Source organism: Dipteris shenzhenensis, chromosome 7 (genome assembly GCF_047967505.1).
Source record: "Dipteris shenzhenensis isolate YYH24624 ecotype China chromosome 7, Dip_SZ_1.0, whole genome shotgun sequence".
NCBI lineage: Eukaryota > Viridiplantae > Streptophyta > Polypodiopsida > Gleicheniales > Dipteridaceae > Dipteris > Dipteris shenzhenensis.
In genome coordinates this window covers 53,424,488-53,452,480 of record NC_141602.1, presented here as the reverse complement: position 1 = coordinate 53,452,480, position 27,993 = coordinate 53,424,488, and the positions used below count along the sequence as shown (strand labels likewise).

The 27,993-nt window shown below is 43.1% G+C and overlaps 1 protein-coding gene across 1 annotated transcript in view; it reads left to right on the top strand.

Annotated features, from left to right (window-relative positions):
- LOC147900497 (pre-mRNA-processing factor 19-like) overlaps positions 1-27,993 on the top strand; it is an 82,796-nt gene that overhangs the window by 40,255 nt on the left and 14,548 nt on the right. Inside the window, exons 12-14 of the mRNA XM_087376982.1 lie at positions 7,865-7,969; positions 8,290-8,406; positions 8,537-8,614. Coding sequence (XP_087233108.1) covers positions 7,865-7,969; positions 8,290-8,406; positions 8,537-8,614 — 300 coding nt within the window. The remainder of the gene's footprint in view (positions 1-7,864; positions 7,970-8,289; positions 8,407-8,536; positions 8,615-27,993) is intronic.

The window sequence follows — 27,993 nt, the reverse complement described above, 5'->3', positions numbered from 1 at the left end:
ACCACAATGCTCTGCTCAATGCCCAAAAATCTGCAAAAGGTGGCAAAAGTCTGCAATTTGACTCGTAGTGAGTCCAAAACTGTCTGCAAACTTCCAAAATGCTCTTTTACCTGCAAAATTGCAACCCAAATGCAAAAGCCCCAATTTCTTGTGGGAAATTGCATACAAAAGAGGGCAAATGGTCTGAAAGCCCCAAATGTTGCACAAATTGCACTCTGCCTGCAAAAGCCCCAAATTTTTGCAAGAAATTGCACTTGAAAGGGGCAAATCAACTAAAAGCCCAAATTTTTGCAATTCTCTGCAAAAAATGCAAAAGCTCCCAAAATGCAAACCAAACAATGGTTCTTTGTGCAAATGCCTATGAGAAAACACCTTCCAAAGTCCACCTGCAAAGAAAAACTCTGCACGAAGTATGGGCTCCTCAACGTGTACGGAACTGACAGTACGAATTTCGTACAACGTCGTACGGGCTGTGTACGGCGACTTGTACGGAGCTCTGTGTACGGACGAAATAATGTACGGATGTACGGATTCCTGTACGGACAATCGCCGTTGATCTGTACGAAACTGTTAGTACGGCGGATGTACGAAACAGGTATGGCGGATGTACTAGCGGCGAAGGTACGACGAATGTACGGCTGTACGAAACAGTCCGTACGACTTGTATGATCAGCAGCGCAAAGAGCAGGTACTGACGACGAGCTGTACGGAACAGCCGTTGTTGGTACGGAACAGCCAACGAGCTGTACGGGACAGCTAGCTATGGCTGTACGAAATGATTCGCAGGTACTTGTACGGGATGTCTGCGTAGGTTAGTACGGGAGCAGTATGGACGAAGTGACGCAGGAGCTGTACGGACGTGATCTGCGAGCAGGAAGCTTGGAGCAGGGAGAGCTTGCAGGCAAGGAAGCTAGGAGCAGGGTCTTGCTGCTCTGATACCAAATGTTAGAAATCAAGAGAGTGAGAGAGCAGGAAGCAAGAGAGCTGAACGTAGTGTTTGCAATAGAAGAAGTGATTGTTACAAGAAGTGGGTCATTGCTGAATTATAATAATAATTCTAACAATCCTTGCCTCACGGGATGATTACCAAACAGCCAAAAAATCGTGCCAAAGGAAGCACTAAGAAAATGGGCTTGAAGCTGCTGCTGTATAAAGAACAAGAAATCACGAGACTCTGGGCAATGCCAAAATAGATGAGGCATAGACAGTATCGTCGACAAGTGGCAGGAGCATATGACGACGAACTAATATCTGTCCAAAGGAAGAATCCCAAGCATAACATGCCACAAGAAGAACTTCTGTCGAAGAGGGAGTTTGGAAACCCAGATGTGCTGCAATCTTTTGTGCCACCACCGAGAGCTGCATATCATATACTAGATGTGATTGTCATAATTAGAATGCCAAGGAGGACTCACACGAGCTTAATTGAAAAATAAGGCAACTGAATAGCCAAGGTTGTAACCATCTCTGGAACCTCCAAACCCTTCCTAGGACTGATTCACAGAAATGACAAGTGCTGGAAGAGAGATCACAGCAAATAAAAAGACTCCCAGATGGGCTGAAAACCAGTTCGAAGCAAGGGTTCCACCTCTGCATCAATTGGCCCAAGCAGAAATGGAAGTGATGGCGCTGCATTGACCTGAACAATGCTTGGGGAACGCGTGTGCATGCTTTTGGAATAATTCGCAACAAAAAGGATGATTGGGAGAGAAGGGAAGGAGGAGAAACACTACACTAGGGGCCAGAAAGAAGGGCCTTTATGGCAATAGAAATAACTTTGTACAAGTGGCTCTGAGAAGAGCATGAAGCTGAGTACAATTCTTCTTGATACTTACAGATGTGACGCTCTTCTTCTTGGGCTGGAAATTTGCAGGGTATTCACTTGCAGACATTTGCTGTCATTTTTTGGACAGCCAGCTCTTTGCAGTGATAGCCTTGAGGCTTTTGTGTTTTCAGGTCTTTTCTTTTCAGGGTATCCCATTTGCAATGGCTGGCAACAATCATGATCTATTTGGCATTCTTCGTGAAGATGATAAGTTGGATGGCACCAACTATCCAATGTGGTCTTATATTATGAAACATATTCTTGTTGCAAGGCATTTTTGGAATATTGTTTCTGGGGTTGATCTGAGGCGAGTCAATGCTACAGTGGCTGCCCCTACTACTGGTCCCTCTGCAAAGGGTACTCCTGATGCTTTATCCTCTAGCACCCCTGCTGCTGCCCCTCCAACTCAGGAACAAACAAGATGGGATGCAAGAGATGCAAATGCACATTCTTGTATTGCTTTATCATGCAAGAGAATCATTATTCCACACATTCGGTCTTGCAAGACAGCAAAGGATGCTTGGGACAAATTGGCTTCTCTTTATCAGATTCGCAATGAGGCACGTGTTGCATAATATTTAAGAAGGCAATTGCAGGAAGTCAGTATGAATGAAGGTGACTCTATGGATGCATACCTGAGAAAGGTCAAGGACCTCATGGAACAACTTGCCAATATTGATGAGGTGGTGCCAAATTCTCAGCTTGTCAGTACCACATTGAATGGACTGCCAGATACATATCAAGGGTTTGCTACAACCCTTCGATTAGTGGCCATGGGTAATTCAGACCACCACTCTTTTGATCAGCTAGTCACTTTGCTTTTGTAGGAAGAGCAAAGTCGTGCTAATAGGCAAGCTATTATTCTTGATCATGCATTTGCTTCACAGTAGACAGGAAAAGGCAAGGCTTCCAAGCCTATGGGCAAGCCTAAATATGCGCCTAACAGTGGCAATTCCTCCAATGTATCTAAAAATACAGCAGATAAGTCAAAGAAGAAAAGATGCAACTGTTGTTGCAAGCCCGGGCATGAAATTTCAGAATGCAGGAAGTGCATTGCTTTGGAGAAAAGGAAAGCAAGATTGACAGTTAATGCCTCACATGCAATTGAATCCCACGAGCCAGTAGATGCCTCACATGCACTTGCTCTCCAGGATGATTGGGCATGGGCTGTCCATTGCTCCTTTGATCCCTCCCAAGTTGATGCATTCTTTACTACTAATGATGCTCAGTCTTGGTATTTTGATAGTGGTGCTTCCAAGCACGTCACATCTTGCAGACAATTGTTTCATTCTTTAGCTAATGCACCTCGAGGGGGGATTGTCACATGTGCTAATAATGCCTCCTATGCTGTAAAAGGAATTGGAGATGTGCAGCTCACATCCATTTGAAGCCATCTTGTCACTTTGACTAATGTTCTTTTTGTGCCCGGAATTGAAGTCAACTTGATTTCAATTTCAGCCATTGCCACTTCCGGTTTCAGAGTGATTTTTGATGGATACAGATGCCTAGTGTATGATCTTCGTGATGACAATGCCATAGCTCTCACTGGCACCTGGAAAAGGGGACTTTATCACCTTGATGATCACTCAGCTGCACTCTCTATTGAAGCATTTGCTATTTCAGATTCACAGCTTGCTGAAACTCATCTTTGGCATGAGAGAATGGGTGATCTAAATTATAGAGCTCTTGCCAAGTTACATTCACAGGTCATGGCAAATGATGTACCTTAAACTCACACAGTTTCCAAACATGTGTGTGAGGGTTGTCTTTTGGGTAAGATGCATCCGTTTCCTTTTCAAAAGAATTGTCCAAAATTTTCACAAAGGAAATTACAGCTAGTGCACAGTGATGTCTGTGGCCCAATGAGGACAAATGCCATTGGGGGATACAAATATTTCATGACTCTCATTGATGACTTCATAAGATATTGCTGGGTATATGCTTTAAAAGCCAAATCTGAAGTGTTCTCATGCTTTCAGGGGTGGCTGAATATGGTTGAGAATGAATCAGGATGCAAGCTTGTCACCCTCAACACAGATAGGGGGGGAGAGTATATGTCAAAGGAGTTTGATGCATTTTTGTCTTCACGGGGCATTGTTCACTTATGCACTACTCCTTACACTCCTCAGCATAATCCTTTTCTTGAAAGGAAGAACAGGTCCACTATGGAGGATCACCTACAAGGGCATTGAGGACTGCCACACCTTATGAAGCATGGAAAGGCAGGAAGCCTTCACTTTCACACATGAGAGTTTTTGGGTCTCTTGCATATGTTCATGTACCATCTCAGCTGAGACATAAGCTTGATGACAAGGCAATCAAATGCATATTTATTAGTTACAGCCAGGAGAGCAGAGGGTATCGGTTATACCAACCAAATACTAGGAAGATTGTTGTCAGTAGAGATGTAATCTTTGCTGAACATTCGGCTTCTCCTCTTGTGGACTGCAAAGCTAAGCCAGAAATTGACATGTTTGATGCCTTTGACTCTTGGTTACCTCTGCGTCCCTTAGAAGGAGACTTTGACCAGCAACATGAGCCTCCTGCAGGCCCTCCAACAAGCAATGATCAGCCAGTACCCCATGCTGATTTGCAGGTTTCTCTTCGAGCACAAAATGATCCCACTATTCATGATGCAGTGATTGAAGAAAGAGCTGTTAATAGACAGCAAAGGCAAGTTCCCAAATGGCTTTTTGACACATTGAGGGACAACAAACAAGATCAACCTCTTGCTGCCCGGACAAGATCAGGGAATAGACAGATGCATGGTCACTTTCTTGAGTTTGCACTCCTTGCTACAACTTGCAATGAAGAGCCTTTATGCCATAAAGATGCTTTTGACAGCAAAGAGTGGATGGATGCAATGAGAGCTGAGTTACAATCCATTGCCAAAAATGACACATGGGAATTAGTAGATCTCCCTCCCGGCAAGCATGCCATTGGTACCCGGTGGGTCTACAAGTTAAAAAGGAAATCTGATGGCAACATAGATCGACACAAAGCCCGTCTTGTTGCAAAAGGGTATGCCCAACAACAAGGCATTGACTTTGAGGAGACCTTTGCTCCCACTTGCAAGATTACTACTATTAGATGTGTTATTGCCATTGCAGCCCATTACCATTGGCAAGTGCACCAGCTTGACATCAAGACTGCCTTTCTTCATGGGGATCTGCAGGAAGAAGTTTAGGTGACACAACCTCCTGGCTTTGAGGTTGTTGGTTCTGAAAACAAGGTATGCTGGTTGAGAAAAGCCCTTTATGGTTTGAAGCAGGCACCCAAGGCATGGTATGCCAAAATACATGCACACTTACTATCCCTTGGTTCTCAGAATAGCCCCACAAAGCCTACTCTTTATGTCCGTGGGAGTGGATCTGATTTTTTAGTGCTGATTTTATATGTGGATGACATGTTGATCACTGGCCCAGATACTCAGCATATTGCAGCTTTCAAGGCTGATTTGCAGCAAGCTTTTGAAATGTCAGACATGGGACAGCTGCACTATTATTTGGGCATTCAGTTTGCTCATGTTGAGGGGGGTATCATGATGTCACAGTCCAAGTATATTATTAGAAGGTCTTTAAAACTGCATTTAGGACTTGCTATGTGTGGGTGTGTGGATTTGTATGTGTGAGAGCATACTTTTATACTATGGTCTACACCCACTGTTGGGCGCTGATGACGTCAGTGGGGATGTCATAGTAGCTAGTCTCTGCTATGCGTGATGGAGTTTATGGTTTTCAATCTTATGAGTGACTCTCGTGAGATTGAAACTGCACTATGTTGTGTTTTTAGAGGATGAGTTTGGGAATGTTCCTAGATTCATCTAGGTATATGCTTCTGCCGTATTAGCGGACATGCAAATTTCACCTTGTGAAGTTTTCGTCCAAGTTGGTGCCTGCTGGTATTGTGATAATTCTTTCTATCTTAAATGGTGCGTTGCCCTATCAGCTAAATTTAGATTTAGATGCTCGTTTGGGAGAGACTAAAATGAAATCGTTTAGACTTCACAAGCAATTGTAGCTTGAATGAAGAGATTTGGACTACTTTTTGATTAGCCTTCTCCTTTAGTGCTAGCCTTCGTCATGGTTGAGTTTGCCCTTCACCTCCGGAGTGCCGACAGAAACTCAGTACGAAGACTTTGTATAAATGGATGCTCAAGTATGTGTGGGTGTGTGGATTTGTATGTGTGAGAGCATACTTTAATACTATGGTCTACACCCACTGTTGGGCGCTGATGACGTCAGTGGGGATGTCATAGTAGCTAGTCCCTGCTATGCGTGATGGAGTTTATGGTTTTCAATCTTATGAGTGACTCTCGTGAGATTGAAATTGCACTATGTTGTGTTTTTAGAGGATGAATTTGGGAATGTTTCTGGATTCAACTAGGTATATACTTGCTATGGCTAGTGCAAGCTCTTGATCTTGCCATTTTTAAAGCCAAGAAGCCAACTAGTTTCCAACAAATAATGAATTCCATCTGCATCCGAAAAGTTTATATGGTGGTGTTCTTTGGTAACATACTCGTTTATAGCAAGTAGTTGCATGAGCTTGAACAACATCTCTATATTGCCTTAGATATGTTGTACTCTAAGGAGTCAAATGCGGGTCTTTAAGAGTAAGTTGCTTTACCTTGGACACATCATATCTATTGATGGTCATTAGATATTTGAAGAAGAGGTACAAATTGTGAAGAATTTACCAATCGTGAGAACAATTCGTGCTAAGTGATTTCTTAGATTAACGATTTCTTCCATAAGCTCATAAAAGATTATGCCAAAGTGGGAGCTGCATCGAATAATCTTCAAAAGGGGAAGAGTAAGAAGGGTAGGCCAAGTCCACTAATCATTTGGAATGAGGAACTAAATACGAGTTTTGAAATATAATGTATTGACATTACATGTATTAGTTGATCGGAATAAAGCCCTTTGTGGTGCTAGTGACTATGCTATTGGGACAACGTTATCGTTATTCCAAGATGGTAGGTCGGTGGCATTTGAAGCAAGAAGCTTTCTTAGGGTAAGTGGGTGGCATTTGAGAGCAAGAAGCCTTCTTAGTATGTGTGTGTATCAATATATCTATATATGGGTGGTGTCTGTCTGACCTAGATCACATCAGTTGAGATGTGATCTGGCTTTGGAGACCAAGCAACATGCCCATTTGGAGTATATAGGATAGATTCTACCACATTCTAGAGAGTCGTGACACCCTTGTCCACATCCTTGTGCAGTGCTATGGCACTTAGTGTGCCCAAGTCATGGAAACTTCTTGGGCATTCCCATGACATTAGACACACTATTAGCAGTGACACTAATATTGCTGCCCCTGCCTTGCATGTTACTTCTTTGGCTACTGTTTTAATGTTTTTCCTTGGTCCATTAGGCTGTATTCAGCTCCACAGGATCATCCCTCCCCATCTTCCCCACCCCCACCTTGTAGACCGAGGACATACATGTCTCTCTACATGCTGCCTGGGGTAAACAGGGAAATACAATTGTAAAGTTTTGTAGCTCCATGACATCCAAAAGTAATGTTTTTTAAAGTATGTTTGTGTTCAGTAAACTTGCCAGTATTTTAAACATGAGGTTTGAAAATGCTTAAATACCAAGCCCCCCTCCCGGTTCACTCTATTCATTTTATTAGGCTTAGGTTCTCCAAGTGTCTCTTTATCTTTTTGTCTTCTAAGGTGTGCAAGAAGACATTGATTGACCTCATCTCTAACAAGTTCTGCAGTCTAGAATGACCTTTTGTAAATTTTTGATGTACATTCTCTATTATTGATAACAATTAACATCTTTGAGTGAGCGTGTGGTTTTATCTTGTGTATTGATTTTGAAAGTTACTACTGATGGTTATTTTTCTCATGGGTGCGATGAATTTTCTTTCATCTCATCCATCAAATTTTCATAACATTATTTGGGTCACTATGTACATTCGCTTTTGGTGTGTGACATTTTCTTTAGGATTTACACTCTAGTATGCTGGTAAAGACTTCTGTATCATAGTTTGGCCTTTGATTTCTTTTACATGCGGTGCTCTCAGGTGAGGTCTGTGACTTTACATGCAACACATAACTTCTTTGTAACAGCATCCTCCGACAAAAGCTGGTGTTTCTACGATCTTTCAGTAGGAGAGTGTTTGGCTCAGGTCAGTTGAACTTGGAGTAGTGTCTTTGATCTATTGGAAACATCATTTTTTTGGATCATTCTGGGGAGGAGCCTTTACATTGAGAACAGATGCTGTTGTTCTCCTTTCTCTTGTAAACAGATTTAAGTTTATAAAGGCATCTGCGCCAACAGCATTTAGGGACGCTGGCTAATATTTAAATCAATAGACTTTACTTAAATTTTCTCCGTTTACCAGCTTCTCACAGAATCTTTGTTGTACTTAGCTGCACTGTATTGGTCAAGAGACATGGTTCTCATCTTGAGTGTGGTTTAAACAAATACAAGTTAAAATTCATGCAGGTGAGTGAGCCTTCAATGCAGGACGGGTACACCTCAGCAGCTTTTCATCCTGATGGGCTTATATTGGGAATGGGAACTGCTGAATCTCTCGTACGCATTTGGGATGTCAAGTCTCAGGTATGTCTACTTTATATATCTTTATCTGCTATTATGACCTTGCAGAACATTAGTTTTGTGAGTGTCTTTCCATTGTGAGTGATTTTTGTCGGAATGTATTGACCCAAATGGCTATTCATGGTTGCAACAGCAAAATGTTGCCCAGTTTGAAGGGCATGCTGGACCTGTGACTGACATATCTTTCTCAGAGAATGGTTACTTCCTTGCTGTGAGTATCATGCCCGATTTGCTCATGAGATTTTGTTGTCTATTTGTTTCCGGCATGTTGTCAATATGTATACTCTTTGAAGCTATAAATCTGTAACACAGCTTTGGCCGGGGATCACGTTTGTGATTATGATCGTTTTTTATGATCATGATATATACCCTAAATTATGGAGCATGTTGGCTGGAATTTATACAGTGAGAATCCACCCGAAAATTTGAGATGCATGCTGAATATTTCAGGTTAATTTGGTCCACAAGATGGTATGTAGATGTAAATAAGAACTTAACCTCATTTCTACCAAAGTTTCAGTGCCTTAACTCTGGGGCATTATCTCAAACAACTAGCTGAAGCTTAGTGACTAGTGACTTATGTATGGAATCTTAAGAGTTAGCTGCCACCTCATATTTGAAGAGACAAATATTAGGATATTTTGTCATCTCACGTTTAAGTCTCAGGACTTGGACATGCCTCGTGGTATTTCACACACATCTTAACAAATCAACATAGATATGTAAGGGTAAGGATATGTTTGCTATTGTCGTTGATTTATTGCAAGATGTGAAAGGGTGTATACTCGGATATTAATCAGAACTAAAGGGTAACTTTGCTTAGAAAGTGTCTTCTTTTTTCGATTAGGCCTTTTGTTCCCTCTCTCTCTCTCTCTCTCTCTCTCTCTCTCTCTCTCTCTCGGAATATGAAAGGTCACCTCCCTGTCTGTAAGCACCCAAACGAGGAGAGCATTGGGGTGGTGGACCTAGGGTTTGAGGGAATGCCACATGGGCGGCATCTTGGTTGCCATGTGAGCACCATTCAGACATCAAGAGAGAGAGGTGTGGGGCTGCCACATGGGCAGCAAACAGACTGCCATGTGGACAGCACACCTCACACCATGCCTGGCTGGTAAGGGAGGCCTGAGGGTGTACGGAATCATGAATGACCACACAAGGAGCATGGGAGCTGCAGTACAGATCTGATGGCTGCAGGACAGTGTGGAGGTGGCGTAATTGTACGGCTACATGGCATGGACCCTTGCAGCAGGAGTTGGAGCAGAATTTGGGGCTGACTGGATAGAGGAGGACCAGCACGGTACAGGAGGCCAGAAACAAAGGGGGGTTGGGCTGGTAGGTGTCAGTGTCAATGCTTATTAAGAAATGAAATGTTTTCCTACTTTCAGTTACGGTCAATGGGGACTAGGTCTAGCATTTGAGGGTGGACCCCTTTGCTTGGGGTTATGGGCATTAGTGACCCACAAGAGTGATGGCCTCTCCTTGAGAGGGACATTTGGAAACCACACTCCACCTGAGTACCCAAACATGGGACCAATCAAAGCACAGATTGCATACTGACCTAGGAACCATTCAAGAGAATGTTCCCTGAGCTTTGGGTGTGAGCCTGGCAGCATGCCAAGAGTAATGGAGATACAAGATAAGACGACAAACAAATGAGCTCAGTATGGCTCAATTATGACCTTAGAATATGTCAGTAGATAGTCCAAGCTGTTAGGAACCCGTGGGTGTGTTCTGACAACTTTAAAATTTTAGGGGTTTTGGGAGTGACGTGGCAGCTGACACTTGGCAGACTGCCACATGGAATCTGAGCTGGCAGGTCAGTCCACCTGTCCCACACATGTGGCAGCATGCATGATAGGGCATGCAGGCCAAGTGTCTAGCCCCCTTTTGGTTCCCCCTTTTGGTTGATGCAGCAGAACCTCTCCAGCTCCTTGGGTGCAGCCAGCTTCTCCCTAAGCCATTCTCTCACCTCAGCAGCATTTTCTCTCTCTACAGCAGCACACTCTCTCTCTCAGCCCCTCCTCTCCAGAAATCTGCCCCCTCTGAGCTCTTCTGGAACAGCAGCAGCCAGCATCTGGAGCAGCCACAGCCCCTTTCTCTCTCGTGCTACAGTCTTTCTCTCTCTACTGCAAAATTTCTCTCTCTACTGTTCCAGCCCCTTACCCTTGCAGAAATCCACCTTTCTCTGCACCTTTGGAACAGCAGCAGCTCCTCTCTTACATCCCCTCCCTTGGGGTGAGCATTGGCACTCTCTCTCTCTACAGCTATCACTCCGTAAAGGCTCTCTCTCTCTAGCCTACAGGCTGTTTTTCTGAGCTGTTCTCATTCCAGCTCCATTTTCACACTCTCCTCACCCAAGGGAGCTTTAGAGGCATCAAGGACTTCATCTACAAAAGGGTCAAGTCACGAAGGGACTCTGTATTGTCAAGTTTATCTCATTTACAGCACTATTCATGTTGTTTCTACTATCTTTCTAGAAACTAGTGCTTGCCTCTAATGTTGGATGTAAGTGGTGATTGTTGCAGGCTTCTTCCTTATGGATTGGGCAAGCCAAGAGTTGAAACCTGAGCTTGGAGTCCTCCTTTCTATTGTCTACCTTGTACATATGCTCTTGAGTCTTGTATCTAGGTCCTAGGCTTTCACTGAGTTCATCAGTTTGGATGGTGCTTTGCACCTTGGTCTTGTATCTCCATTCTCAAGAATAAAGTGAGCCTGAATAGGGCGGGGGGGGGGCGTCTTGGCCCCTCAATCATATTGCAATTTCCAATGATGTCACTTTGTGTTTAAGCTGTATAAGTCTTAATTCCAGCTTTATTGCAATCTCTTAAGTTCAAGTATATGTGTTTGACAACTCGCAATCATTTCATTCAAACACCTCTGCAAAACCTGTTGTCTGAATTGATAGAAAGCACCGAGCAGCCAGCCAACATGTCGGCTGATGGACCTGTAGAAGTAGGCCGGGGGGGGCTGCAGGAGGCGGCTATTTTCCCCCCTCCTGGTCGGTTCACTTGGAGGGCCGTGTGCCCTATAAAAGGGAGGCCCCAAGGCCCCACATGTAAGAAATCCTAGATTTACTATATTTAGAAATGTGCTAAGGAACAGAAAGGAGACTGAAATAGCAGAGAACAAGGAATAATTGTATTGCTTAAGTGTCTGTAGTGTGTCATCCATACAATTGGGCCTCTCTTATATAGAGAGTGAAGAGTCACACATGAAAAGGTGTGTACTCCAAAGTGTATGTGCATGAAGAGGTGTGTACCCCTTGTGAAGGGTGTGACCCTTGATGAGAGGGTACATTACAATAGGAATGTCTCTTGTGAAGGGTTGTGCCTCATAGGAAGTGTCTCGTCGAAAGGGCAAGGGTTGTGCCTCATAGGAAGTGTCCCGTCGAAAGGGCATACCCTTCCACAAGTGTCCATTCATCAAACCATCCATAAGTCTAGATATAGAGAAAGGAATACGTCACAGATCGTGACATCCCCTCCCACTCAAAATAAGACCTTGGTGAAGATAATGAACTGATGTAGAAAATATCAAGGTAAATTCTGAAAATACTGCTGTAAAATGTCAGGGTACTGCTGTAAGTCTTCATCAGTGGTGATGTTTGCTTTAAGGACATCAATGCATAACGAGGGATTTAGGCCCGAGATGAAAGCATGAAGGCGATCATCCTCAGTTAAACCATCAATCTCCAGCACCAATGTGGTGAACTGAGAGATGTAGGAAAGACAGGGAGCCTGTTTGCTCCAACTGTCGGAGTTTTGAACGTGCTTGGAAGTCCGCACTGGCAGGTATGAACTGCTTGCGGAGCACATGTTCAAAACGTTCCCATGTTAACACACTTTTGCCGTCCTTTAAGCGTCTTTGCCACCATAGAAAAGCTGTATCCTTGAGGAGGGAGGTTGCCAAGGCAATCTTTTTGCCTTCAGAGAGGTCAACAGTATCAAAGTACATGCGCAATTTTGCGAGCCATTGGTCAACTGTTCGGCGATTTCGTTGACCAGTGTAGGCTTCCGAAAGTTTAATGCCAAGTATTTTAGTTTTGGAAGCTTGAAGTAAACGGTAGAGGGCACGTAGTTCAGTGTTTTCTACCTCTGGTGGGAATGAATCCGCATAGTCGTTTGGTTGCGTCACGTCATCCTCTGTATGTGTGGTATTGCGAGAATCTTGAAGTTGTTGAACTTTTTGGACCAAGTCGGAGATGCTGTCCTGAAGCTGGGAAATTTGAAGTTGCAGTAGTGTTTCGCCTTGTACGTTGACTTCAGGGGTCTTTTTTGGACTTGAGTCTTTGATCTCTGGAGAGGCTTCACGCGAGCGTTGCGACATATCAGAGATCCTTGTGAGAAAAGCACGAACTTGCGCTCTAGTTTGTACCATTCGTGGAAGAGGATTCGGGCTGCTCCTTGAGGTTGCTCATGTTGGAGAGGGCAGGCGAGGCAGGATGGAACCACCCGTGGAAGTATGGTAAAGGAGGTTCTGTCTGAGGTAACACTGGTGATGCTGAAAGTGGTGTTACTACTCGTGAGAGGACAGGAGTAGGTTGCAAAGTCCACGGATCTGAGAAGGGATAAGGAGTTGCTGTCGGAAGTGGAGGATATCCAGGAGAAGGAGTGCTTTCGGAGTGTAAATATTGTCGTGGGGAAGGTACAACCTATATAGGAGGATATCTGGGAGTTGAAGGAGGTGGAGAGTACCCTGGAGATGCCGAAGGTGAGGGGTAAAATTGTCTCCAAAGATGGACAGCACACTCGTGAGGAATATCGGGTTCTGGGTATCTTCGTGTCTCGTGGAACACAACCTGGACTGTGCTGAGGAAGTAATGTAGCTGAGGTGCCTCACGCAAAAGGTATAGGATGTGGTCCAAATCACTAGGAGGGCACGTGACACAGAAGACCCAAGATGCCAAAGCTCCGAAATGGGCTGGTTGTGCAATCTGAACACGATATTGTGTGGTAGATAATGCCTGAGGTGTCCTTGAAATGCTGGGTGAATTACCAGAGGGTTTCCATGCTTTAAGGAAGCGTCTTTCATTTGCTGTAATTTGATAATGACAAGAGAATCCTTAGAAGTAGAATGGAAAGACTCCACCTGGCAATGATTTAATCTGCCAAATTGTTGCGTAGAAGAGGCCTGCAGATTTCTGTCCGGAGGTCCATGTTGCAATGGGTGGGGAGGAGCAGATCTGGGCCTGGCATTTAACAGGCTGTCTTCATCGTGATAGGAGGCTGAAACAGCTGCTGATCTGGTAGGAGAATGTAGCGCCACAAAGGGGCAGGTTGTCTATGGCGCAACAGGCTGCAAGGCACCCAATTCTGGATCGCGATAGGGGCTGGCGCACCAGGCTGCTGATGTCAGGAAAGACTGGCGAAATAGAAGGGGGGGAGGCAGGCTGTCAATGGCGAAAACTGGTTGCAGGCTGGATCGCGGCAGAAATGGCGGGCTTCCAAGGCTGCAGGTTGATTTGCGGCAGAAAAGGCTGGCTGGCGCTGTTTTCGCGCTGCAGGCTGGCAGGAAACAAGTCTGGAAAACTGGCGAGGCTAAGGCTGCACATGGCGAGGGGAGCAGGGCAGCGAAATGGCTAGGGGCTGCGCAGGTAGGCTGAGTGAACTGGCGAGGCTAGGGGCTGCGCAGGTAGGCTGAGCGAAATGACGAAAATCTGCATGGGCGTTGAAAAGGTGCGCCCTTTTTTCGTTTGGGCTGCCTACTTTGGGTGGTTTCCCTAAAAAATTAAAGGGTGGGTTTATTTAACCCTTGGGTATCTAGTGTAGACCTAAGGTTTGGGGCTGGGTTTTCCTTTTTAACCCCTCTAGGTACCCTTTTTATAAGTGCTTGGTGCCAAAAGGTGTGCCTATTCGAAGGGGTGTGACCCTTGGAATAGGTGCACCTTTTCATGAAGGGGTGTGTCCCTGTTTTTAAAAGGGGTGTCCCCACATGAAGAGGTGTGTCCTTTTTTCCACGATGGGGTGTGTCCCTTGGGTGAGGAGTCAAGACTCTTGATCAAAAGGTGTGCCCGATGGTGGAAAAGGTGCGTCCCTTGGTTTTGGGACAGCCCAAGCACATGAAAAGACACGATCTTTGTCGTGTCCATTCACATCAACTCGTGATGCGTGGGAGATGGAGAGGCCATTGATGACTTTAGGTAGGGTTGGCGCTAAAAATTTTAACGCTCATTCTCTCCATCTCTTCCATGCACAATGTGCACGGATATCCTTCTAGCGGAAAGAGATGTATTAGATAGGCGGGTGGAGGGCATTTCCTACAGGTAGGAGCGAAATTTGCTCTGATACCACTGTAAGAAATCCTAGATTTACTATATTTAGAAATGTGCTAAGGAACAGAAAGGAGACTGAAATAGCAGAGAACAAGGAATAATTGTATTGCTTGAGTGTCTGTAGTGTGTCATCCATACAATTGGGCCTCTCTTATATAGAGAGTGAAGAGTCACGCATGAAAAGGTGTGTACTTCAAAGTGTATGTGCATGAAGAGGTGTGTACCCCTTGTGAAGGGTGTGACCCTTGATGAGAGGGTACATTACAATAGGAATGTCTCTTGTGAAGGGTTGTGCCTCACAGGAAGTGTCCCGTCGAAAGGGCAAGGGTTGTGCCTCATAGGAAGTGTCCCGTCGAAAGGGCATACCCTTCCACAAGTGTCCATTCATCAAACCATCCATAAGTGTAGATATAGAGAAGGGAATACGTCACAGATCGTGACACCACAAATCATCACGTGGCGCAGCCTTCCAAGGAGCAGCAGACCAGCATCTTCTGGGAGGAGGAGAGAAGAGGGCTGGAGAGCTGCAGACTAAGCTTGAAGGAGGTGCCCGCCTAGGCTGAGATTCCGGACAGCTAGGTGGAGGGATGCTTTGGATAGAGAGTCTACATACACTTAGTGGAATAGGCAGGCTTAGCGATCTAGAGGTGCTAGGCATTTAGTAGGAGAACCTTTTATTATTGTATCTTGTCCAATTTGTGGACGGACGGAAGTATAAAGTGTTTCTTCTATATTTGTCTTTGAGCACAGTCTATTTGCTAGTTTGCTCATACACATGAATGTTGTGAAGTACACATACTTGATGAAGCAGGAACCACTTCCGCGTGTAATTCGTGGGCTAACTATCAGTCTTCCGCTACGGGATACCCTCCGTGTGAGAGTTCACTTTTCTAACGTCTCTCTCTCTCTCTGTCTCTCTGTCTCTCTGACCCCACATCGTTTATGACACCTCCTACCAACCTACGCCCCACCTCGTGCTGACTCTTCACCATCGGTGATGTCAAACACGCAACTCTCAAGCTACACAAGGGGCTACGTTCTGAGTACTTTGCATTGGGCGTAGTATCCTAGTTCAATTTTGGCAAAGCTATGTAATGAATCTACTTTTCTCACATGTGGACTCCTTTACCAGCATTATCACGATCCATAAGGCAAGGGGATACCATGAGTTTGAAAAACTACAAGACCATCATGACTAGATATTTAATGTCCAAGGTTAGCCGGTCTACGGAGTGAGAGGGATACACAGCTTTAGGAATGGTTTGAGTTATGGGAGTAAAGTAGGTGGGGAAATGGGTTGTTTATAGAGATGGCAAAATCATCGTAAGGGATAGGCCAGAAAGGGAGGAAAGGGAAGATAGGGATGCAGGCAGCACATGACGATGTCGAACTTATATGATTGTGCCACAAAGAAGAGTAAAGATAGCTGTATGGAACTGTAGTGGTACTCTTTGGTCAAATCCGTGAGGCTTTTCATAGACATACACTGATAGAGACATCATTTCACTTGACACCTAGGTTGGCCGGTCTACGGAGTGAGAGAGATACAGAGCTTTAGGGATGGTTCGAGTTATGGGAGCAAAGCAAGTGGGAAAATGGGCTGTTTATAGAGATGGTAAAATCATTGTAAGGGATAGACCAGAAAGGGAGGAAAGGGAAGATAGGGATGCAGGCAGCACATGATGATGTCGGATCGATATGATTGTGCCACAAAGCAGAGTAAAGATAGCTGTATGGAACTGTAGTGGTACTCTTTCGTCAGATCCGTGAGGCTTTTCATAGACATACAATGATAGAGACATCATTTTCTATATGAAGACACACGAGAGTTTAGTGAGAGGGCTGCCAACGGTAACATGGTACACGTGGAAATTAGCTTACAGGAAGACACTAGAGTCTGAGGGTCGGGGGGTTTAGGTGTCTCGGCGGCTCATATATGTGATGTGTAGAGAGGAACATGCACGACACATGTAGGTCCGGTTGCAGCCACAATATTCAAGTGTAATTTTCATTGCAGTATGCTACTTTCCTCTAGATACATCATCATATGCCCATGACGTCACCATAGAGGGGCACAGCCCATATGAGATGATATATGATGACAGTATGGAGTTCTCTAGGCAAGGGGAGATAATCCTATTAGATAAGTTAACTTGCTTGACTTCGGAGACTACCGTCTTAGAGTACCGGAGATCGACCTAGCAGCTCAGTATAGTGAGACACTAAGTGGATGCACAGGTCATATGATATAGTTGACACCTACTGGAGATGGGAGCAGTGCATGACCTAATCATATATAACGGCCTTCTTAGATGGCTGGCATGCGGAGGACGTACTTGCTTCCTACATGGAGGGGGGACAAGTAGAGTAGACTATCTGATGGGCTCCGCAACCTTTGTGACACAAGTACATGACCTCACGGTCCCTCCTCCCCCACTTGGCGCGGATCACTCCTACTTGGCATTTAACATATCGACCACTACGCCAGTAGCAGCACAGGATCAGCTGAATTTCACCCGTATTCAAATACACTTTGATCATGCTCAGGATGTAGTGTACATGGGCCACGTGTCACACGAGCTATCAAGCCACTTGGGAGATGACACAGACTTTTCACATGCTTCAGACATTTTGGTTTCGGTGGTCGAGGATGCTGCCACTAGGTCCTTTGCCATGACTCGCTCTACAGCTTGCTCCCCATCCGGGAAGATGTCCTAGAATCCATGGTTTGATGACGAGTGTTGAGAGATGAGATCTCACCTCACACGAGAGTAGGCTTTGGGACATCTGATGAGGCTAGAGGCACATCGGATCTATTGGCGCTTGACACGACGTAAGAATCACATAGGATGGATGAGGCGATTCAATCTTTTCAAGGAGGTGACTCCATCTTTGCTTGGGGACTTTCGTCTGAAGGAAAGTCACCTATCCCCATTGCAGATCTTGATGTTTGGCAGACTTATGCGAGATCCCTCTATGATGTCCCATCTCATACACCACCGGACATGTCTTCCCTCCCTAGACCCACCACATGCAAGTTGTTCACATTACATGATGTACGGGCTACTTTACGTCGACTCCACAATCGGGAGCCCAAGACCAGGAGGGGCTATGCATTGAGCATCTCATACATGGACATGAGATCTTGGTCACGATCCTAGCACCGATGTTCAATGACGCTGCGTGCCACGGGTTCCCCCCTGCTTGGAGTACCACCACTATTGTGCCAATTCACAAACTAGGAGATCCAATGGATAATGGGAATTACCGCACCCTCATGATGGTCATACATTGGCCAAGATATATGGGTCAGTACTAGAGAGAGAAAGAAAGAAAGAAAGAAAGTTTATTAAATTCTTCGGGAGAACGTGAAGGTCTATGAGACTAAAGATAACTGATACAATGAGCATAACGGTGGCGGTCTCAAAATGGGCCAGCCAACCGTTTCTACAAAAAAGACGTTATGAAGGACGGTGTGTCTAGTCCTGATACAAAAAATATGTGTCTACCTCCAGATGATACAAAAAAGAAGGGGGGGGGCACCAAAAATGGGGCAGAGGGGGGAGATACAATATATATGTGCAGGTGGTGATCGTCAGAGACCAATCATAGAGGGGCCGTCAAATGGGAGGCCGGAAAAAACCCTGCGATAGATGATTGGCCTCTGACGTCACGCAACCTAGTCGAGCTCGATCGTCGGGGGCGGCGGGTGGCCCTGTGGATGAGGGCAACGGTAACCCCGGTGGGGCGGGCAGAGAGCAGAGACGAGATGTTATGGACCCGGATGTGTGAGTCTGTCCGCTGGCGCAGCTGTCGTGGCTCTGGCTCTCGCTCACGTCCGCGTCGTCGGCTAGACTGAGGAGAGGTATCCTGTGACTGGAAGAAATCAGTGATGGGCTGTTGGGTGTCCTCACGCTGTGTGTGCTGCGCGTGTCGCCGTGCTCGGAGAGAGGTATCTCGGTGGCGAGTCATCTCATGTAAGAAAGCGGCTAGGCATCGCTGATCCGGGAACTGCAGCATGTGTAGGAGGGGGCCGAATCCGTCGCAGAAGAGGCAGTGGTACCGGCCTCGAATGGCATAATAGATAGGACATCTGAAAGCAAAGTGCTCCTCCGACTCGATCTCCTGCAAGTCGCAAAGTGGGCAAAGGCGGCCCTTTCGTGGGATACCCTCTGCGCATCCGCTCTCGATTCGTAATCGGTGTGACGAAACCCTAAACTGACCGAGGGAGATCCGGAGCGCATGTGGTAGATGAAGCTGTGTGTAACCCGGAGGTGTGATGAAGCCCTCCTGTGAGATCTGGAGGTAGTGTCGGCGGTAGAAGTCGAGCTTCACAGGAAGCTCGGAGTGAAGAAACCATGTCCGCCAGGTGTGGAGCTGGAGCAGATCCGCTCGAATGAGCCGGTTGACCTCCTGGTCAGTGGGGGAGAGGGGAGATGGTGGAGCGTCGAGGCTGTACTGAAAAGGAGGCAACCGGTCTAAGTCGAGGCCCAGTCGGGTGAACCAACTGGAAAGACGACTATACCAGCATCGCTGGTCCCCATCAACGGATCAGGCCATAGAGGAGGATAGGGCTAGCCAAGGTCGGCTGAGGCGACCGTTGGCGGAGGAGCTGAAATCCCTGACTCTGTGGAGATAAGTGATAGCCTGGAAAGCCGCATCAAGCTGTAGGGGTGAGGCGCCGAACTTTGCTAGAATGATCTGGTGTGGTACCGATGGTTTGCTACGGATCATCCGAGCAAACATCAGTATTTGTAGGCGCTCGACTCGAGCCCACTCTGTGTCTGAAAGGTCGGCTTCCCACCACGGGCTACCGTACATGCCTGTTGGGCGGACCAAAGAATCAAAAAGGAGAGACTTGGTCCGCGGGTCCTGGAAGTGGAAGTGGTAGCACTGTCGCTCCAACCTGGCAAGAGCGGCGTAGCCCCGGCTGATCCTGGCCTGCATGGTCGGGCGCATCATGAAGATCGGGCCTGAGAAGACAACGCCCAAGTTTGTGTAAGAGTCAACTATCTCAACAGGGTCGCCGGCGGAGAGGAACTGCTCTCGGTGCATAGCGACCCTGTTGAGATAGTTGACTCTTACACATACTTGGGCGTTGTCTTCTCAGGCCCGATCTTCACACGGGCAAATGTGGGCAGAGAGCATTGGGACAGGTTGGATTTCGGAGACAACACTCCACCCTTGATCACATCTTTACCTTGCAGATAGTCATCGAGGAGATGAGGTCGAGATCCCAAAAAGTCTATGCATGTTTTGTAGACTTTCGGAAGGCCTTCGATATAGTCCTACGATTCTTGCATGATTAGACGACTTCTAGAGATACATATTCAAGGAGACATGATATGGGGAGTGAGGAGTTTATACGAGTCATTCTGAGGGAGAGTAAGTGCTCTCGGAGGCTTATCAGAGTGGATCAAGAGCACGATAGGGGTGAAGCAAGGATGCCCATGTGTCACTGACATTATTTGGGCTTTACATCGGTGAGATCATGATCTTTATTGATCGTATGAAGGGTTAGGGATCATTGTTGGCTGATCTGATAATACAGATATTATTGCATGCAGATGACATAGTCCTCCTATCTTCCTCAGCAGCGGGCCTATGCTAATAGAGAGGTTTCGCGCGCGCGCACACACACACATAGATAGAAAGACAGACAGACAGACAGACTGACTGACTGACTGATTGACAGACAGACAGACAGACAGCCTGACTGAGTGACTGAGTGACTGAGTGAGTGATAGATTGATTGATAGATAGATAGATAGATTGATAGATTGATTGATTAGATAGTTAGATTGATTGATTAGATAGTTAGATTGATTGATTATTAGATTGATTAGATAGATAGATTGATTATTAGATTGATTAGATAGATAGATAGATTACAAGATTGATTAGATCGATCGATTATTAGATTGATTGATTAGATAGATTGATTATTAGATTGATTAGATAGATAGATTGATTATTAGATTGATTAGATAGATAGATTGATTATTAGATTGATTAGATAGATAGATTGATTATTAGATTCATTAGATTGATTGATTGATTATTAGATTGATTAGATAGATAGATAGATTGATTATTAGATTGATTAGATAGTTTGATTGATTGATTATTAGATTGATTAGATAGTTAGATTGATTGATTAGATAGTTAGATTGATTAGATAGTTAGATTGATTGATTATTATATTGATTAGATAGATAGATTGATTATTAGATTGATTAGATAGATTGATTAGATAAATAGATAGATAGATAGATTGATTATTAGATTGATTAGATCGATAGATAGATTGATTAGATTGATGGATTATTAGATTGATTAGATTGATTGATTGATTGATTATTAGATAGATAGATAGATTGATAGATTGATAGATAGATAGATTGATAGATTGATAGATAGATTGATTGATTGATTGATTGATTGATTGATTAGATTGATTGTATTAGATTGATTGATTGATTGATTGATTGATTATTAGATAGATAGATAGATAGATTGATTATTTGATAGATAGATAGATAGATAGATAGATAGATTACTAGATAGATTGATTATTAGATAGATAGATAGATTGATTATTAGATAGATAGATAGATAGATAGATTATTATTGATTGATTGATTATTAGGTAGATAGATAGATAGATAGATAGATTGATTATTAGATAGATAGATAGATTGATTATTAGATTATTAGATAGATAGATTGATTGATTGATTATTAGATAGATAGATAGATTGATTATTAGATAGATAGATTCATTGATTATTAGATAGATAGATAGATAGATAGATTGATTATTAGATAGATAGATTCATTGATTATTAGATAGATAGATTGATTATTAGATAGATAGATAGATACATAGATAGATAGATAGATTATTAGATAGATAGATAGATAGATTGATTATTTGATTGATTGATAGATAGATAGATAGATTATTAGATAGATTGATTATTAGATAGATAGATAGATTGATTATTAGATAGATTGATAGATAGATAGATTATTAGATAGATTGATAGATAGATTGATAGATTGATTATTAGATAGATTGATACATAGATAGATTATTAGATTATTAGATAGATTGATAGATTGATTATTAGATCGATTGATAGATAGATAGATTATTCGATTATTAGATTATTAGATTATTAGATAGATAGATAGATAGATTATTAGATTATTAGATTATTAGATAGATATCGAATAAATAGATAGATTATTAGATAGATAGATTATTAGATTATTAGATAGATAGATAGATAGATAGATTATTAGATTATTAGATAGATAGATAGATACATTATCAGATTATTAGATAGATAGATAGATAGATAGATTGATTATTAGATAGATAGATAGATTGATTGATTATTAGATAGATAGATAGATAGATAGATTGATTATTTGATAGATAGATAGATAGATAGATAGATTATTAGATAGATTAATTATTAGATAGATAGATAGATTGATTATTAGATAGATTGATAGATAGATAGATTATTAGATAGATTGATAGATAGATTGATAGATTGATTATTAGATAGATTGATAGATAGATAGATTATTAGATTATTAGATTATTAGATAGATTGATTATTAGATCGATTGATAGATAGATAGATTATTCGATTATTAGATTATTAGATAGATAGATTATTAGATTATTAGATTATTAGATAGATAGATAGATAGATTATTAGATTATTAGATAGATTATTAGATTATTAGATTATGAGATTATTAGATAGATAATGAATAAATAGATAGATTATTAGATTATTAGATAGATAGATAGATAGATAGATAGATTATTAGATAGATAGATAGATAGATAGATAGATTATTAGATAGATAGATAGATACATTATTAGATTATTAGATAGATAGATAGATAGATACATTATTAGATTATTAGATAGATAGATAGATAGATTGATTGATTATTAGATAGATAGATAGATTGATTATTTGATAGATAGATAAATAGATTGATTGATTATTAGATAGATAGATTGATTATTACATAGATACATAGATTGATAGATTGATTACTAGATAGATTGATAGATAGATAGATAGATAGATAGATAGATTATTAGATAGATAGATAGATTATTACATAGATAGATAGATAGATAGATACATTATTAGATAGATAGATAGATAGATTATTAGATTATTAGATTTTTAGATAGATAGATGGATTATTAGATAGATAGATAGATAGATTATTAGATAGATAGAAAGATACATTATTAGATTATTAGATAGATAGAAAGATACATTATTAGATTATTAGATAGATAGATAGATAGATTATTAGATAGATAGATAGATAGATAGATTATTAGATAGATAGATAGATAGATTATTAGATAGATAGATAGATAGATAGATTATTAGATAGATTATTAGATAGATAGATAGATAGATAGATAGATTATTAGATAGATAGATAGATAGATAGATAGATAGATTATTAGATTATTAGATTATTAGATAGATTATTAGATTATTAGATAGATAGATAGATAGATAGATTATTAGATTATTAGATAGATAGATAGATAGATTATTAGATTATTAGATAGATAGATAGATAGATAGATAGATCTTTAGAACAACAAAAATCTAAATTTGTATGATTGGACTTATTCTAGTCTTACAAAGGTATATTAGATAGATAGATTATTAGATAATTAGATTATTAGATAGATAGATAGACAGATTATTAGATAGATAGATAGATAGATACATTATTATTAGATAGATAGATAGATAGATAGATTATTAGATAGATAGATACATTATTATCAGATACATTATTATTAGATAGATAGATAGATTATTAGATAGATACATACATTATTATTAGATAGATTATTAGATAGATAGATACATTATTATCAGATACATTATTATTAGATAGATAGATAGATAGATTATTAGATTATTAGATAGATAGATAGATTATTAGATTATAAGATAGATAGATAGATAGATAGATAGATAGATTATTAGATTATTAGATAGATTATAAGATTATTAGATAGATAGATAGATTATTAGATAGATAGATAGATTAGATTATTAGATTATTAGATAGATAGATAGATTATTAGATAGATTATTAGATTATTAAAGTCTTGGAAGACCGATGGGTCTATGAGACGGTGAAAAAACCTGAATACAATGAGCTGTGGTAGTGGAGCTACTAAACGAGCATCCACACCAATGCAGAATGCAATAAAATGCAAAATGGCAGTACTAAGTCGTAAGTACAGCATAGTCATATCCCGACTATATATGTATATATATATATATATCAATCTCAGCATCATCGTCGGCATCACCATCATAACCATCATCATCATCGTCAGCAACAGAACATCAGGATGGATGAGGCTGTGGAAGCGAAGGCATGAGGTCAGCAATAGAGCGCTGTCGTCCCCTCAAGGGTGCAATCCTGGTACGTCTCCTGGTTGTAGCTGTGCGTCTAACCAAGGCCACTGTGACCCCCGTCGGTCGGGCTCCGACCCTAAACAAGAAGGGGATGTCCCCAAGTGTGATCTGTGAGTGAATCCTCTGTCTGAGCTGTCGGGTCACAGGCTCTAGGTCGCGGTCATGTCGAGGTCTTGCCTCATGGGGGTCTATGTGATCTGGTTGAAAGAACTCCATGATAGGGCTCTGAGAGGTATTAGTCAAGGGAGAAGTCTGCTCTTGTCTCCGTGCTCGGAGTATCCTATCTTGATGTCTGAGCATCTCATGAATGAAACCAGCCAAACATCGCTGGTTTGGGTAGGAGAGGACACGAGTCAACATCCCATAACTATCTCTGAAGAGGCAATAGAAACGTCCTTGGATCTCATAGTAAACAGGACATCTAAAGATGAAATGTCCCTCTGTCTTAACCTCCTGCATGTCACATAGTGTGCATGGGCGCCTCTCCATGGGTAACCGCTCTGCTCGGCTGCTCTCGATACGAAGTCTGTGTGAAGAGACCTAGAACTGCTCAAGGGAGATCCTCAGCAAGTGGGGTAGGTGAATCTGCGTGTATCCTGGTGGATCAATGAAACCCTCCGCTGTGATATGTAAGAAGTGATCTCTGTAGAAGCCCAGCTTCACTGGAACATCACTCGGGCCCAACCAAGTCCGGAATGTGTGTAGCTGTAGTAGATTCTCACGGATAACCTGGTTGACCTCGTGTGATAGGAGGGGAGAGAAAGGAGCATCCATGGTGCACTGGAAAGGAGGTAGTCTGTCCATGTGGAGCCCTAATCCTGCAAACCATCTCTCTGTGCGTGCATACCAACACCTCTGATCTCCCCCTGCTGCAAGTGCCATAGAAGAGGACAGTGCTAGCCATGATATCCTGCTACGCCCGGATGTGTAATCCCCATACTCCCTGACTCGATATAGATATGTAATGACTTGAAATGCAGCATCTAGCTGTAATGGGGGTGACCCAAACTCCGCCCGAATGATCTGGTGAGGGACAGATGGCTTACCACGGATCATCCGTGATAACATGAGAACGTGTAGCCGCTCCACCCTGGCCCACTCTGTATCCGACAAATCTGGTCCCCAACATGGGCTGCCATACATCACTGCAGGGCAGACCAAGGAGTCAAAAAGCAACCCTTTGGTCCGTGGATCCTGAAAATGAGAGCGGAAGCATTGGCTCTCAAGTCTAGCCAATGAAGCATATCCTCTGCTCAGGTGCGCCTGCATTGCGGGTCTCATGGTGAAGGTGGGTCCGGAAAAGACGACCCCCAGATAAGTGTATGATGAAATTACCTCAACAGGGGACCCCTCAAAAGTAAAATGCTCATTGCGCATGACGACTCGGGATGTATTAAAGATCATAACCTTCATTTTACCCAAGTTGACCTTCAAATCATGAGACTCACAAAAGGACTGCAGTGCATCAAGGTGTCTCTAGAGCCCCTCTGCTGAGGACGACAAGAGAGCCATGTCATCTGCATAAAGTAATATCCGGATCAGTGTGCCCGCTAGAGAGCAACCTACCCCACTCTGTGCCTGCATCACTGTCTCGAGCTCGTCGATGTAGAGGCCAAAGTAGGTGACAATGGGCACCCTTGTTTGACCCTGATAGAGCTCATGATCTCGTCTGTCCATCCACAGAGAGAGAGAGAGAGAGAGATCTATTAACGTCCACAGAAAGCCTCATGGGCTTATGGGACAAAGTGCAAAACATAAATCCTTACATCATCTGGATAAACTAGAGAGGGTCGAGGAGCGAACATGGCAACTCAGCTCGAGCTTATTATACCACAATTCTAAGTTGTAGTCCTATATCAGGAAGGCCTTCATTACATCAGTTTAAGACTGAGGGTCTTTAGGATTAGATTTGAAATCTCGGATTAATGCTATTCCATCTCGATATACTGCCCATTTTCCAGCTTTACGTGCGTGCTTGACTTTGGTGAGTTCGCTATTCCTTTGTTTGAGCTAAGTCGGAGTGAGCTCCTCAGATATCCATATCGTTGTACCCTTGAGCTTATTTGTGTGTCGGAGGATATTGACTCTCTCTATCCTTTCATTGAAATAAACCTGCATTTGTGTTCCCTTTTGAGCGATGTAGCTAATGTGGTTTTCATTCCATTCGATTTGAGGTATATTCTTCTTGAGGCATATTATTTTCTCATCTTCTGTGAGAGCTACATCCTCACTAGAGCCACCACAACAATCTTTGGGCAACCCCCCCAATGCGTAGTATCTTCTTGTTATGTACTACTGTTTCCTGCTCTTTAACTTCTGCATAGACATCTGCTTTATTAATTTTATTGCTGGCCACAATAGCCATCTCTTCCTTGGCTGAGCTAACCTGAGTCGTGATCATCTCTTTGACCGTAGAAACGAGTGTTGGTGTTGGTGGGGATGTGCTGCATTTTTCCATAATCTCTGCAATAATCTCTTGCCTGTGCTTACTCTCCATCTTCTCCACTTTTCTTCCAAGAGCTGCAACCATAAGCATGAGCTCTCTAATTTCATGCTATAGGTAGTAGATTTGTTCCTGTGGGTCTGATCCAATCCTTCTTTGGAATGTCAATGCAAGAGACTATGCTTTCAGGCACATTTTCAGGACCCCCCTGACGAAGGGCTGGCTATTCGATACATTAGTGAGACTGATGGCCATGTACGCAACAACCGTTTGGGGGTTGATCCATCAACAACTGAGTGGCGGCGTTTCAAGAGGTTGTAGGTGACGATGCAATCCAGGATGATTTAGAGTATATCCTCGGTCTCCCACCAGATCATATAGTTAAGAGTTCGGCTCGGCATGACACCAGACGGTGAATTATCTCCACAGGGTCTGGGCCTTACCTAGAGGGAGACTACCAAGATTGGCACTAGTCGTCTATACGCCTAGCTAAGAGAAAAAGTAGCATGGCGTGATATGCACGCATATCCAAATGGTTTTGCAGCCAGGGCATCGAGATGGACCATCTCCCCTTCTTTCAGTACAACTTAGATACCCCAGACCACCCGATTCCACCTTATGAGATCAATTGTATCATACCGTTAAACGTACTCTAGCTCCACACTTCGGGGACTTGGGGAGTGGGGACCAGGAGTTCCCCACCAAGATTCGATTCTACCGTGATCATTTTCTAAGAGTATGGATGGAGTGGTTATCAAACCCCAGTACTTGGAGGATAGACGAGTCTCACATGCCTTGAGGATCGTTATCCGATAGATGTGGGTCTCGTCGTATCTGTTGAGGATTGAGGGAGGGAGAGCCACAGTGTTAGAAATGACCCAACAGAGGGTACACACAGCGGAAGACTGACAGTAATGCCCAGGAGCTCACACAATGTGTGCATGGGGTGTGGAATCACGAACTTCTTAACTTATGTGCATAGATGTGCAAGCCAGTAAATAGACAATGCTCAGAGACAAATATAGAAGCAACACTTTATATTTCCGTCCGTCCAGAAACTAGGACAGGATACAATACCAAAAGTTCCTTCTACTACAAGCCTGACACTTCAGACCTCTGAGCCCACGTGCTCCACCTCGAGCATATGTAGACTCTCTGTCTTGATCCCTTCCACCTTGCTGTCCGGAAGCCAGCCTAGGTAGGCAGCCACTCTAGCTCAGTCTTCAGCTTCTCCTAGGTCACCTTGTTCTCCTGAATGTAGGCCTAAGGCTCCCCCTTTGCTGCTCCTGTCTGCATGTCCTGAGGGCTGCTCCAATTGGTTATTATGGAGGCCCCTAGGGCCCCCTTTTATAGGGCAAAGCCCAACACAAAATAGCCG